Here is a 14,921-nt window from a genome sequence, read left to right on the forward strand (position 1 = left end):
TATTCGCGGCTCTGCTTGGTTAAATGGCACTTCAATTCAAATATCGCAAATAAAATTTAACTGAAGAGCCTTTTCACATTTAAGTTGATTAAAACTTTTCTCCTTGCTCTTATCAATCTTAATTGACAACAGATTTGGAACAGATTTTTAATATAATGTAGTTATATATATTTATATATTTGCCATGACAGGACTAAATTACATTTTAAAATATAACTTTTTATATAACATTTAGTTTAAACTATAATAATTATTCTCAGTAAATATTACAAATAGTATAGTAAATACGACAGTATTTCTCAATACTATTTACTGTATTTTTGATCAAATTAATGCAACCCTAGCATCAGAGTGAGCATAAGATACTTTAAAAAATATTTTAAAAAGTTACTGATTCAAAAATGTTGTAATGTAGTATACAAACAACAACAAGAACAACAACAAAACAGTATACTCCCTCACATATCATGCTGATATAATAATATAATGCTTTCTAAAATATGTTTGCTTGGCAAAAATAACTAAGGGGAGGCACAATTGACCCACTGACACATCTTACCCTACTCTTCTCTTTGTGAATTTATGCCCCACAATTAACTTGTAATAAATTTGATACTTTTCCTAATATCCAACATAGCATTTTCTCACTGGATCTGACCATCCATCCATTACAATCCTGCAGTCTGCTGGTCATCAGTGCTGGCTGATGATGAGCTCATCTCCTAACAATCTGATTGGTGGGTGTGTTGTTTTCTGTCTGGCTGTGAGTCTAGTGCCCCAGGGTCTCTCGGGCCTTGATACACTCCTCTACTCCTTTGTAGACTGCTGATGGGGTATGAACCAAACCATTTATCAAAGCCATTTGTACTTTATCTCTTGCCCTCCAGCAATATATTGTATAAATATATTTATACTTATTTATTTATTTATTCATAAATGAATTATATATTTTTTTGTCATTCATAATTATTTATTATAAATTAGTTAGCAAAATGTCCGAGCTACACTCCCATTCAGTAAAATTTTTTCCACATCTGACAAGATTTTCTGTAAATATTGACTTAATTTCTTTGTATTTTCAGATTCATTGTATGACGACTTGGAATACATCAGACAAGACGTACAGTACAGTCTACTTTACTGTTATTTTAGTATGATGTACACTTATAGTATATATAAATGATTTGAAATAGCTTTTTTCAGTTTTTGTAATTTTCTTTAATTGACCTTTTTATTTATGAATTTTATTTGCTTCTAAATATTACTATTTAGCTTAAATGTATTTTTATTTAATTTTTTATAGTTTTATGAAACATGTTTTATACATAATTTAAAAATATTTATATTATTTTATTTTATTTTAGCTTTATTTCAATTAATAGCATTTGTTTTAGTTAACAACTTGACAATTTACATTGTGTGGCCGAGAGCAGCTCAGGTAGTGTTCATGACATGAGGGTGAGTAAATGATGACTTATATTGTACAATTGTGTGTGTGTGTGTGTGTGTGTGTAAACTGTTCCTTTAATAGTTGTATAAAGTTAAAAGAGTCAAATCTTCTGGTAACTTGATTTGTCTGGTAAACAGATATGAATCAGTGGTGCTGAAAAGCATGTGTGTGATGTTCCCAGTTCAGCACAAAAGAGAGCGGTAGACACTTTTTATAACTAAGAATTAGGCAATCACCCCAGTGTTCTGTGACATCATTAAAATCCCTCTTGGAACGACTCTGACCAAGTAGCAGAGGAACTCCAAATTAACTCAGAAAAGGTACAAAGCATAAAGCACCACTTCTTTATGGGGTGAGACAGAACAGTCAAATAGCAGTGCCATTACAGTCTGTCTCTGGGTGTATGTGTTCCAGCAGTGGCATGAATAGGATTTTCTCTGACTGACTGTGTCCCCTCCCCACACACGGTGCACCCAACACCAGAGACACAGACAGAATAGAGTGAAAAGAGGCAGTCAGGAGATTGGGTGGACAAGCACAAACAATTCTGGGCTCACATACTCTCCCCCTGGCCTTTGCCCTCCCCATCGGGTCCCCCTCTCTCCCCCACCTTCTCTATAAAACCCTCAAGTTTACCCACACTCGATCTCATTTTCCTCTGGTATGGAGCCCCAGCGAGTTTTCTCATCCTACCGAAAGCGCTTTGGGACTTCGGGTGGCTCCCCATCTATGGGGGTCACCAGCCGCCTCAGCACCGGCCGGCTGTCCCTTCACAGCAGCCCGCGCCACCTGACCTCCAGCCCCATCACCCTGTCCACCTCGCGCCTGTCCCTGGGCGGGGAGCGGCTGGACTTCCCTGCAGACTCCCTGCTGAAGGCCCAGTACCGGGAGACACGCACCAACGAGAAGGTGGAGATGATGGGGCTGAACGACCGCTTCGCAAGCTACATCGAGAAAGTGCGCTTCCTGGAGCAGCAGAACAAGATGCTGGTGGCAGAACTGAACCAGCTGAGGGGGAAGGAGCCCAGCCGTCTGGGGGACATCTACCAGGAGGAGCTGAGGGAGCTCCGCAGGCAGGTGGACGGCCTTAACACTGGTAAAGCCAGACTGGAGATTGAAAGAGACAACCTGGCCTCAGACCTGGCCATTCTTAAACAGAGGTAAGGACAGATGTGTTATGCTCATTTAAAGTGTCCTCCCAGAGTTTTGAACCAGGTGGATTTTAAATGCAACTTAATAATATAATATAATATAATATAATATAATATAATATAATATAATATAATATAATATAATATAATATAATATAATATAATATAATATAATATAATATAATATAAAACATTATTAACTTAAGGGTTAGGGTTCAGGTACCCCAAGGGTCTGCAGAAAAGACAAAAAAAATGTATTTTAACAGTAAAACTTAAAAATCACACACACACACACACACACACACACACACACACACATAACAGGATAGAAAGATTTTCAAAAACATGCATAGACTTTTATTAATATATATATATATATATATATATATATATATATATATATATATATATATATATATATATATATATATATATAATTTTTCAAAAAGGAAAAATATACAGAGCAAGAATGTGCGCATACATATAGAAGGAAAGGAATGTTTTTTTTTTCTTTACAGAATGTAATAAACTTTGATCTTCAAGGTAACTTCTGTTGACATTACATTTACATGTATACAATTGGCAGACAAGTGACTTGCACTGCATTCAAGTCAGTCAGGTCGTTTATTATTTTACTTTCAAAGATGAAAAGGAGCACAGTGAGAAACCAAAGCTACTTTGATTTATTAGTGTCATGATGAAAACAACTGGCAACACAAAGCTAGCATCCGTCTAACCAGCGTGTAAAAGTAAAACAGCCTAAAAAATGGTTTTCTTGCGTATGAATAGTTGTGCCTAGCTGGAGTCGAGATATCACACATTCCAGGACACACCAAGAACAATGCTAAGAGCAACAGGGGAACAATGTCCCAAAAAAGCTCAATACCCATGTCCAAGAAATGCCATCCATTAACCTGCCCTTTAGAACAGCTCTCATATAGGCAAAGAATCCTTTAAGAAAGGACAACTGCAGTACCTCTATCAATTTTTTCCACATAAGTACAAAATTGCCACAATCACAATGTTACCATGTGAATTTATAGCACCCCAACTCTGTTTTCAATGAGAGGCTCCCCATTTCTTACACTCATTTATTCCCATGCTGCCTCTCTTTTCAAACTAAAGCCTGATTGGCTGAGGGGTGTGGGGGCAGGGAGGGGCACAATGCTTCAGCAAGGCTTGCACAAAGGCTGAACACTCCCAGCGCAGATGTCCCGTTGTTAGAGAAGAACCACGTTTTTAATCGAATTCCAAACCTCATACCTTTAAACTCACTAGAATCTGTAACCACCGGCGTGTTTCCCATACCAGATCACTCAGAGACCAAATGTGATTTAAGATACAAAGTGAAAACATTTATAAGTATCTCTTCAAAACAGAACTGACAGGAAAATGTATATATTTTTTTCAACAACTAGAAACTTTATTTTATATAATGTATGCATCACTTGCAATTATCTATTTAATTCCCTGTTAAAATCTGAGAAACATCAGTAACATTTATGTGAAATAAAATGAATTCAGAAACCATGGCAACAGAGTCAGTAAACAAAAATAAAAGTTGCATTGTGACTAAGCTGTGCTTGTGCTTATTTTGGATGTACATGCATGACTTTTATTTGAATGGGGGTGCATCTACTCCACCCCGTGGGAAAGAGCAGTAGCTGCAGTGTGTGTGAGCAGTTAATGATGCATGAGTGATCCACTGACCCCTGTCCAGCCCCCTGCTGCAGGACTCAACACAATATCATGGGTCACCTCCACTGTGAGCCTTTCATTACAGATGTCACCGATTTATCATAAATAACTATTCAGGATAGACTTTGAGGGTAGGGGAATTTCACAGACCATATAGTATATATTGTGATGTTTAATGCAGATTATGGAGAGTCTATTAGTCAGGACTAAACCTTTACAGTAAGAGTCTCTTATGCTTACCATCTTATGGGATCTTATTATTTCTTATGCTTTAAACTAGTTCTAATTTCTATTGTAATATACTTTACAATGTAATTTATTCCTGTGTTGACAGATTTTCAGCAATCATTACTCCAGTCTTCAGTGTCACGTGATCCTTCAGAAATCGTGTCATATGAAAAATTATATAGTTTTAAAAGAAAATAAAAAAGTCCCAGTATGAGACAACAAGTGGCTGTCTTTATGAGTTAGTCTTTAGGTTTTAAATGTAAAAAAAAAAAAAAAAAAAGAAAAAAAAAAAAGAATAAATATTTCTTCCAAAAAAAAAAACTTTCAAGGGGAAAATAATAAAATACACAATCAGTATCACTGCTTGGTTCTCTGGGGGTAATTTGTGTCCCATCAATTTTGAATATGTGGCCTACTAATTGTTTGTAGAAAGCTTTTTTTAGATATGTTCTCTTATCCGCCCTCCAGACTTCAAGATGAAACTGCCTTACGGCAAGAAGCAGAAAACAACCTCAACACCTTCAGACAAGTAAGGAACGCTCCATTCGTCTCACTCATATATCATGAATAAGTTAGCAAATTGCTATCACTTTGGATTGCAGGATGTGGATGAAGCGGCTCTGAACCGTGTGCAGCTGGAGAGGAAGATTGATGCTCTGCAGGATGAGATCAATTTCCTGAAGAAGGTCCATGACGAGGTGTGTTATCTGTCCCGCTCTCTCCACACTACCTCCCTCTGTTCACTTCATCCCCGTCTCCTTTGATCTTACTCCAGCTGGCATATCTGTCTCAAAACTGTTGATTTAATCAGGCTATTTGTAGCTACATCAGATTTGGACAACTTTATCAGACTTGGTCCTAAAGATCAGATTAGATCAGACACCATTATATTCACATGTAAACTTCTCTCACTCTTTCCCCCTCTTCCTTGCTCGGTGTAGGAGATGAGGGAGCTGCAGGAGCAGCTGATGGCACAACAGGTTCATGTGGATCTGGATGTGTCCAAGCCAGACCTAACCACTGCCCTGAAGGAGATCAGAGCTCAGTTTGAGGCCATGGCCACTTCCAATATGCAGGAGACGGAGGAGTGGTATCGCTCAAAGGTTACATGAGGGGGTTCTCTTTAATAGAAGATTTTTATTTGTAATATAATATAATAAATACAATATAATGACATTTTGTTTCTACACCATTTTAATATATAACTAAATAATGTATTATTATAATTGATTTCATTAGTTTGCTGATCTGACTGATGCAGCCAACCGTAACGCAGAGGCTCTGAGACAAGCTAAGCAAGAGGCCAATGAGTATCGTCGACAGATTCAGGGCCTGACCTGTGACCTGGAATCTCTTCGAGGAACTGTAAGTATTCACCAATCTTGTCACCAGACTTATTCAGAACAACAACAAAGACAAATTCACCCATCGAGTGTAGAGCACAGTACTCGACAGCAAAGTCATCATTCTCTATAAAACCATTGCAAACTTCTCACGCTGTCCTTAAGAACGAGTCTCTGGAGCGTCAGCTGCGAGAGATGGAGGAGCGATTCACCATAGAGACGGTCGGGTACCAGGACACTGTGGCCCGTCTGGAGGATGAGATCCAGATGCTGAAGGAGGAGATGGCCAGACACTTGCAGGAGTACCAGGATCTGCTCAATGTCAAACTGGCTCTGGACATTGAAATTGCCACCTACAGGAAGCTGCTTGAAGGAGAGGAAAGCAGGTGAGGAGGGTAGAGAAATGGCATCAACCACAATAACTGGATGAAATTAATTCAAATATGATTTAGTGAATATCTTCCTGCTCTTCTAGAATCACTGTTCCGGTGCAGAACTTCACCAACTTACAGTTTAGAGGCGAGTCATTTCTTCATCCAATTGATGATTCCTGCATAAATCAAATTGTATTATTTAATCAGGTGTGTGTGTGTGTGTGTTTGTTTTTTTAGACACCAGCTTGGACACTAAGTTGACTCCTGAGGCACATGTGAAGAGGAGCATAGTTGTGCGAACTGTTGAGACTCGTGATGGTGAGGTAAACACTAGGAGGCGCTCTTCATCAACTTAAACGTTTTTCACATCCACTTTACATGAATACACACCTACTTCATCATCAACTGATGGTAAAATCAATTATAAATGAAGATATGCTTCAGTATAATGCTTTCCCCCCCCCCCCCCACGACAATGGCATGGTGGGCCAAATGAAAGGTCATTAACTGATTTATACTTAAATCAGCCAACTTTAGCCCTAGGCATCTCTGCATTACAGAATGGTTCATTTATCTTTTTTTTATGCATGCATTGTTTTCTATTTGAACTCAAATTAACCTATGCAATCTCTCTTTCAAAGATCATTAAAGAGTCCACTACGGAGAGGAAGGATCTTCCATAATCAGTCTCAGACACGGGGTTGGACACAACTGAAGAGTTCATCACTAATGTTTCTGTATGCTGTGATCAAATATGTGATTTCTTGCCAACTTTCTGTGCTCATTCTGTTCTAGGTGTCTATAGTTCCTGGGAACTATATTCAGTTATATTAGCCACTATAAGCAATAAGCAACTACATTTTGATCTCTTCCTTTTCCTGGGATTCTTTCTTTATCTGTTCTTTTGTGGCAAAGTGTCTTTGCATGATATTAGACTAGTTTTCACTGATTGTGCCATAAAAAGTCATGGTTGGACAGATGAAAGTAGAAGGTAGAACAAGATGTAGTTGGTGGTCAGAGCGGGTGCACGGGGAATCTAGTTTCTTTGTCAAGCACAAACTGTTTTAGAATAAATTCTGAAATGTACTGTAGTCTTTAAGTACTAGATGAAGAAGAACAGGATTGGACCTGGTAGATTTTGAATCTGGATGGTTAGTTTTAAGGTTAGGCAAAAGGAAACTGTAACAGCAGGATCTTTGTGAGAGTTTTAAAGGGATGATGGGTTTTGTCAGCGGTGCTATATGAACATTTTACCCCACATTTTCCCACTTTCACTGTGTATGCACAATGTTTTTGAACTAAAGCATCTCATTGGACCCAGGTTAAAATGCTTTAAAATGCTTGTTGACTGCTAATTGACCTGTAGAAAACATTATCTTACTGAACTCATTGTTATGTGAACATCTGACTGTTGTCAGATTGATTGTCTTAAGGTACAGTCATATTTTACCACTGAATAGCAACATTTCTATGAATTCCACTCATTTGTTTAGGAATTTGTGAGGAGTTCACTTACGATTGTGAGACTGTGCTTACGTTTGTAACATGAATACACTACACTGACCAACAGGAAGCTGCTTGGTTTGAAAGTGACTTCTGTGAAACTTCTTCATACTTTATATGCAAAATTTAGCTGCAGTTTGAATAATGTGGTCATACCTTTACTAAAAAATCATATTCATATGATCATATTGCCGGGTAACTATGACACTGAACAAACTATTATTGCATATTGAATTGGACATCATTTTAATGTAATGGCTAATACTGATACTAATAAAAATATTGTTTTATTTGGTAGCATGTGTTTTGTTTCTAAGCTTATTTTGCAATGTGGAAGCAAGCTATTTTCTGTGAATATGCGAGATGTACGATTAGAAGGACAACAACTAAAAGAATAGCAAAGTGCAAACAGTTTATGATTACGGTAATAAATTAAATTATATGACAACAAATACCAGTTTGTAATATGAAGCAGCATAACTGACTGTTCGCCAGATGACACACGAAGTCTCACACGTTCAAGTTACAAATGGCCACATCTGCTCTTACGTTAAAAATAAGGTGGATAAAAGAAGACTACTCAACAAAACCACATCCGCATTGCAGCTGATGCATTCTGCCTGACTAATGATGGCTTAAAACTGAACAAAGCAGGAAGTGACAGTGATCTTCTGTCACTTGTGAACATGTTAAGGGGGCAGAAGGTTTGAGTGACAGGTATGTGTGACAGTCACTGATAAAGTGCGGATCCCACACTTTGTTAGATGAGGATTGCAGGTGCTGTCTTTGTAAGGGTTTGTTGACAGGGCATTTAAGTTACTAGGTTTGCTCTTATAGAAGGTTTCTATGCCCTGGATATCAAGATCATGAAGAGCAAGCGTAATGAATTTCAAAGACAAAGAACATCCTCACCCTGATATCTTTTCACAGGTTTACAAAAGTGAAATATCTCACTCTCAAGTACATAACGGCATCTATTTTGGGCCCTTGTAAAGTCACATACTCATTCTAGGTCTAAAAAGGTTAATATAGAATTTGTATAATAAATACAGAACTCGTTTCATTACTTGCAATATCAGTGAATTATTGGTGGGAAATCAAATTAAAATGCATAAATTCAAGGTGAGATCAATCTGAATAAAGCATTCTGGACAGAAATCGGTCTTCTTCTGATATGAAAAAAGAACAATCTTTACATTAACATTGCAATTTCCTTGTTAAATTGCATTTAGGGAGGCTAACTTATCTAATAGTAACCTATAAAAATGAGGCTTAAAACGGAATAAAGACATGACTGGGGAATTCAGATAAAGAGAGAATATATATATATTTTTTCCTTATTGGCACAGCAAGTAAGAGCAGCGTTTTTATGGATGTAAAGACGCACTGCCATCGAACATGAAGTTCAGTATGTGGGTCAATGGCATGCTGATTCATTAGCCGATCTAAAAGGTTTGTCAGATGGATTCCATCTAAGTTTGTCTGGCCACACTGTTTGTTTTTGCAAGCCATTTTTGGACAGTCATGGAAACGCAATTGTTGGAGCAAATTAAAATGGAAAAATAAAATACTATTTGCTGTCAATCAATCAATCAATCAATCAATCAATCACCTTTATTTATATAGTGTTTTAAACAAAATACATTGCGTCAAAGCACTGAACAACATTCATTTGGAAAACAGTGTCTCAATAATGCAAAATGATAGTTAAAGGCAGTTCATCATTGAATTCAGTTATGTCATCTCTGTTCAGTTGAAAATAGTGTCTGTTTTTACTTGCAATCAAGTCAATGATATCGCTGTAGATGAAGTGACCCCAACTAAGCAAGCCAGAGGCGACATGGGCAAGGAACCGAAACTCCATCGGTGACAGAATGGAGAAAAAAACCTTGGGAGAAACCAGGCTCAGTTGGGGGGTCAGTTCTCCTCTGACCAGACGAAACCAGTAGTTCAATTCCAGGCTGCAGCAAAGTCAGATTGTGCAGAAGAATCATCTGTTTCCTGTGGTCTTGTCCCGGTGGTCATCTGAGACAAGGTCTTTACAGGGGATCTGTATCTGGGGCTCTAGTTGTCCTGGTCTCCACTGTCTTTCAGGGCAGTAGAGGTCCTTTCTAGGTGCTGATCCACCATCTGGTCTAGATACGTACTGGATCCTGGTGACTGCAGTGACCCTCTGATCTGGACACAGACTGGATCTCGTGGCCACGGTGACCTCGGAACAAGAGAGAAACAGACAAATATTAGTGTAGATGCCATTCTTCTAATGATGTAGAAAGTACGGTGTTTTGTGAAGTGTTTCCGGTTCCGGTTTACCTAATTTATGCAGCCTAAAAATCCTTTAACGGATTTGGATATTAAAAGCATATTAGTATGTTATGTGTATGCCAGGTTAAAGAGATGGGTCTTTAATCTAGATTTAAACTGCAAGAGTGTGTCTGCCTCCCGAACAATGTTAGGTAGGTTATTCCAGAGTTTAGGCGCCAAATAGGAAAAGGATCTGCCGCCCGCAGTTGATTTTGATATTCTAGGTATTATCAAATTGCCTGAGTTTTGAGAACGTAGCGGACGTAGAGGAGTATAATGTAAAAGGAGCTCATTCAAATACTGAGGTGCTAAACCATTCAGGGCTTTATAAGTAATAAGCAATATTTTAAAATCTATACGATGTTTGATAGGGAGCCAGTGCAGTGTGGACAGGACCGGGCTAATATGGTCATACTTCCTGGTTCTAGTAAGAACTCTTGCTGCTGCATTTTGGACTAGCTGTAGTTTGTTTACCAAGCGTGCAGAACAACCACCCAATAAAGCATTACAATAGTCTAACCTTGAAGTCATAAATGCATGGATTAACATTTCTGCATTTGACATTGAGAGCATAGGCCGTAATTTAGATATATTTTTGAGATGGAAAAATGCAGTTTTACAAATGCTAGAAACGTGGCTTTCTAAGGAAAGATTGCGATCAAGTAGCACACCTAGGTTCCTAACTCATGACGAAGAATTGACAGAGCAACCATCAAGTCTTAGACAGTGTTCTAGGTTATTAAAAGCAGAGTTTTTAGGCCCTATGATTAACACCTCTGTTTTTTCTGAATTTAGCAGTAAGAAATTACTCGTCATCCAATTTTTTATATCGACTATGCATTCCATTAGTTTTTCAAATTGGTGTGTTTCACCAGGCTGCGAGGAAATATAGAGCTGCGTATCATCAGCATAACAGTGAAAGCTAACACCATGTTTCCTGATGATATCTCCCAAGGGTAACATATAAAGCGTGAAGAGTAGCGGCCCTAGTACTGAGCCTTGAGGTACTCCATACTGCACTTGTGATCGATATGATACATCTTCATTCACTGCTACGAACTGATGGCGGTCATATAAGTACGATTTAAACCATGCTAATGCACTTCCACTGATGCCAACAAAGTGTTCAAGTCTATGCAAAAGAATGTTGTGGTCAATTGTGTCAAACGCAGCACTAAGATCCAATAAAACTAATAGAGAGATACACCCACGATCAGATGATAAGAGCAGATCATTTGTAACTCTAAGGAGAACAGTCTCAGTACTATGATACAGTCTAAATCCTGACTGGAAATCCTCACATATACCATTATTCTCTAAGAAGGAATATAATTGTGAGGATACCCCCTTTTCTAGTATCTTGGACAGAAAAGGGAGATTCGAGATTGGTCTATAATTAACAAGTTCTCTGGGGTCAAGTTGTGGCTTTTTTATGAGAGGCTTAATAACAGCCAGTTTGAAGGTTTTGGGGACATATCCTAATGACAATGAGGAATTAATAATAGTCAGAAGAGGACCTATGACTTCTGGAAGCACCTCTTTTAAGAGCTTAGATGGTATAGGGTCTAACATACATGTTGTTGGTTTAGATGATTTAACAAGTTTATACAATTCTTCCTGTCCTATAGTAGAGAATGAGTGGAACTGTTCCTCAGGGGGTCTATAGTGCACGGTCTGATATGATACTGTAGCTGACGGCTGAATGGTTGAAATTTTATCTCTAATAGTATCGATTTTAGAAGTAAAGTAGTTCATAAAGTCATTACTGTTGTGGTGTTGGGAAATGTCAACACTTGTTGAGGCTTTATTTTTCGTTAATTTAGCCACTGTATTGAATAAATACCTGGGGTTATGTTTGTTTTCTTCTAAAAGAGAAGAAAAGTAATCAGATCTAGCAGTTTTTAATGCTTTTCTATAGGATATGCTACTTTCCCGCCAAGCAATACGAAATACCTCTAGTTTTGTTTTCCTCCAGCTGCGCTCCATTTTTCGGGCTGCTCTCTTTAGGGTGCGAGTATGCTCATTATACCATGGTGTCAAACTGTTTTCCTTAACCTTCCTTAAGCGTAAAGGAGCAACTGTATTTAAAGTGCTAGAAAAGAGAGAGTCCATAGTTTCTGTTACATCATCAAGTTGTTCTGAGGTTTTGGATATGCTAAGGAATTCGGATACATCAGGAAGATAACTTAAAAAGCAGTCTTTTGTGGTAGAAGTGATGGTTCTTCGATACTTGTAACAAGAAGTAGAATTTACAATTTTGGCTATATGAAGTTTACACAGAACTAAATAATGATCTGAGATATCATCACTTGGCTGAATAATTTCAACACTATCAACATCAATTCCATGTGACAGTATTAAATCTAGAGTATGATTTCGACAATGAGTAGGTCCTGAAACATGTTGTCTAACACCAATAGAGTTCAGAATGTCTATAAATGCTGATCCCAATGCATCTTTTTCATTATCGACATGGATATTAAAATCACCAACTATTAAGACTTTATCTGCAGCCAGAACTAACTCGGATGTAAAATCACCAAACTCTTTAATAAAGTCTGTATGGTGCCCTGGTGGCCTGTATACAGTAGCCAGTACAAACATAACAGGGGATTTATCATTAACATTGGTTTCTCTGGATAATGTTATATGAAGCACCATTACTTCAAACGAGTTATACTTGAAGCCTGCCCTCTGAGAAATCCTGAAAACGTTGTTATAAATTGAAGCAACTCCTCCCCCTTTGCCTTTTAGACGCGGCTCGTGTTTATAACAATAATCTTGGGGGGTGGACTCATTTAAAATAATGTAATCATCAGGTTTTAGCCAAGTTTCTGTCAAACAGAGCACATCTATATTATGATCAGTTATCATATTATTTACAAAAAGTGTTTTCGTAGAAATGGATCTGATATTCAATAAGCCAATCTTTATCATTTGTTTATCCATATTGCATTTGTTTTTTATTTGTTGAACCTCAATTAAATTGTCAACCTTAACTTGGTTTGGACGTTTTTTGTATTTTCTAGTTCGGGGAACATGTACCTGTCCTGCTATGTACCTCTTTGGAAGTTAACCACACTATAATTCACTGCATTCCAAACACAGAAACGTAACTAGGGTCCACTCTCACACTTTCTGTGAACCACTCTTCTAATGGAATGGACAGAAAGTGAATTTTATGGTCAAGATCCCATGTGTATATAGAAAACCTCTTATACTGAGAAATATGGCTTTTCAAAACATGTCCCTAGCGCAATCTGGGAACATTTATTTCCCAGCTTGGTAGATATCCTCAAAAACACTGTGCCAATAAATGTCCTAATCAAATCTCATTAAAGAAAATTTAATTTCAGAACATCAAACTTTGAGGTCACTAAAACATTTCACAGCGATGCTTGACATTCACAGAGGTGGGCACTGAGTTGACAGAACTTGACTTGAGTTGAGTCCTATGTGAAGAAATTGGGAAATATTGGATGATTATTTTTGGAGCGAGGCAACTCTGGAACAAGGGCATTGAAAGGCATAATTACATGCTGTCCTCACTGATGTACTTTAAAGAAGTGTTAACGGCAAACAACATCTTAGATATCTGGAAGGGAGTACTTAGAACAATGTGTGACACATAGTCTGATAGCATCTGGATGTTTCACAGGTTCCAAGTTAAACACTGCACTAAGAAATAAATCATTAGGCAGCTTGACTTATTTCTGGATCCAAGGATATTATGGGCATGAGAAACTCAGTAGAAAGTCCCTGCAGTCTTTAGGGTATTTAAATAATCTGAAGAACCTTTTTTGCGCTATAAAGAACCTTTTGCGCAATGGAAAGGTTCCATGGATGTTAAATGTTCTTCAGGGAACCCAAGATGCCAATAAAGAACTAAGAGTGTGGGGACAGGATCACTATCCCACTAATATCAAAAATTTGTGAACATCTGTTCGCAACATACCAGTCTGAATCTGGTCTGTAAGATGACAAGATAAAAACTAATTTCCCAGGATCCATGAAAAGTGAAGATAAGAGTGTTGGAAGACACATCTCTGCCGTGCCCATCAGACACCAACAGCACCACTGAAGGCTCTGGACAGATATCAGGGAGGTTCTTCGGGCTGTTATCAAACATCTCCTCCTATTTAACCTCAGTCTGACCCTCCAGCGCCGCCATCTCTTTACTCAGGCACCCGGAGAATCTGTGCAAAGCACATCACAATCAGCTAAGCCCGTCACAGTGTGTCAGACCACTCCAGGACCGCCACATTTCAGTCGGTGCATTCGCACACAGCTTAGACTGCTGTTGCCAGGAGTGAAACATTTATCTCCTGTTAAAAATGAGAATCACTTAAGTTAGCTTAGTGTGGAAGGTGAGAGAGACAGAATATAACTGGATGTATGTATGTGGAACATATTTCATGTGAGACAAAACGTAGCTGTCATTATGATCAAACAGATCTTTTCATGGGATAATGCTGTGAGACCAGATGTTTTTCTCCAAGTCTGTCCTCACCGGTGTGTACGTGCATGGTTAGGAAGAAATCAGTTTTGGGATACTGGAAGTATGTGGGACTGATAAAACACTTCTGTAGCGGTGTTCTCATTTAGCTAGACACCGACAGGAGATTTTCCATTCTGGGATCTTACTGAAACCACTAGAGAGGTGACAGAGAGAGATCACACTGTTATTTATGCTGATGAAGAGACTAATGATGTGTTTTTCTAATACTTCACATAACTGATTCATTTAAATTGAAAGAGTGGTGCATTTGACTTTAGTGAGTTCATTAAACTCAATCAACCGTGGATGCACAAAAATGTGTTAAAAAAAACTATATATATATATATATATATATATATATATATATATGCA

The 14,921-nt window shown here is 38.0% G+C and overlaps 1 protein-coding gene across 2 annotated transcripts; it reads left to right on the plus strand.

The window, feature by feature from the left end:
- The first annotated feature begins 1,988 nt into the window (after positions 1–1,988).
- Positions 1,989–8,044, plus strand: LOC113046040 (glial fibrillary acidic protein-like). Of its 2 annotated transcripts, none has more exons than XM_026206885.1 (9): positions 1,989–2,610; positions 4,996–5,056; positions 5,130–5,225; positions 5,469–5,630; positions 5,767–5,892; positions 6,036–6,256; positions 6,346–6,389; positions 6,482–6,562; positions 6,886–8,044. In XM_026206885.1, the coding sequence occupies exons 1-9, from the start codon at positions 2,114–2,116 to the stop codon at positions 6,891–6,893; spliced, it is 1,296 nt and encodes a 431-aa protein (XP_026062670.1). In that variant the 5' UTR covers positions 1,989–2,113; the 3' UTR covers positions 6,894–8,044. The 2 variants fall into 2 exon arrangements, with proteins under 2 accessions (XP_026062670.1, XP_026062662.1); XM_026206877.1 differs by having other exon boundaries at positions 1,993–2,610; positions 6,482–6,567.
- Positions 8,045–14,921: the final 6,877 nt, after the last annotated feature.

This window comes from Carassius auratus, chromosome 3, assembly GCF_003368295.1.
Source record: "Carassius auratus strain Wakin chromosome 3, ASM336829v1, whole genome shotgun sequence".
Classification (NCBI taxonomy): Eukaryota; Metazoa; Chordata; class Actinopteri; order Cypriniformes; family Cyprinidae; genus Carassius; species Carassius auratus.

Excerpts from the sequence above, each read along its gene's own strand:
- LOC113046040 (XM_026206877.1), top strand. The coding sequence starts at position 2,114 with ATGGAGCCCCAGCGAGTTTTCTCATCCTACCGAAAGCGCTTTGGGACT. Across the intron at positions 5,631-5,766 it reads AGGAGTGGTATCGCTCAAAG|TTTGCTGATCTGACTGATGC; the intron begins GTTACATGAGGG and ends TGATTTCATTAG. Across the intron at positions 6,257-6,345 it reads CTTGAAGGAGAGGAAAGCAG|AATCACTGTTCCGGTGCAGA; the intron begins GTGAGGAGGGTA and ends CTGCTCTTCTAG.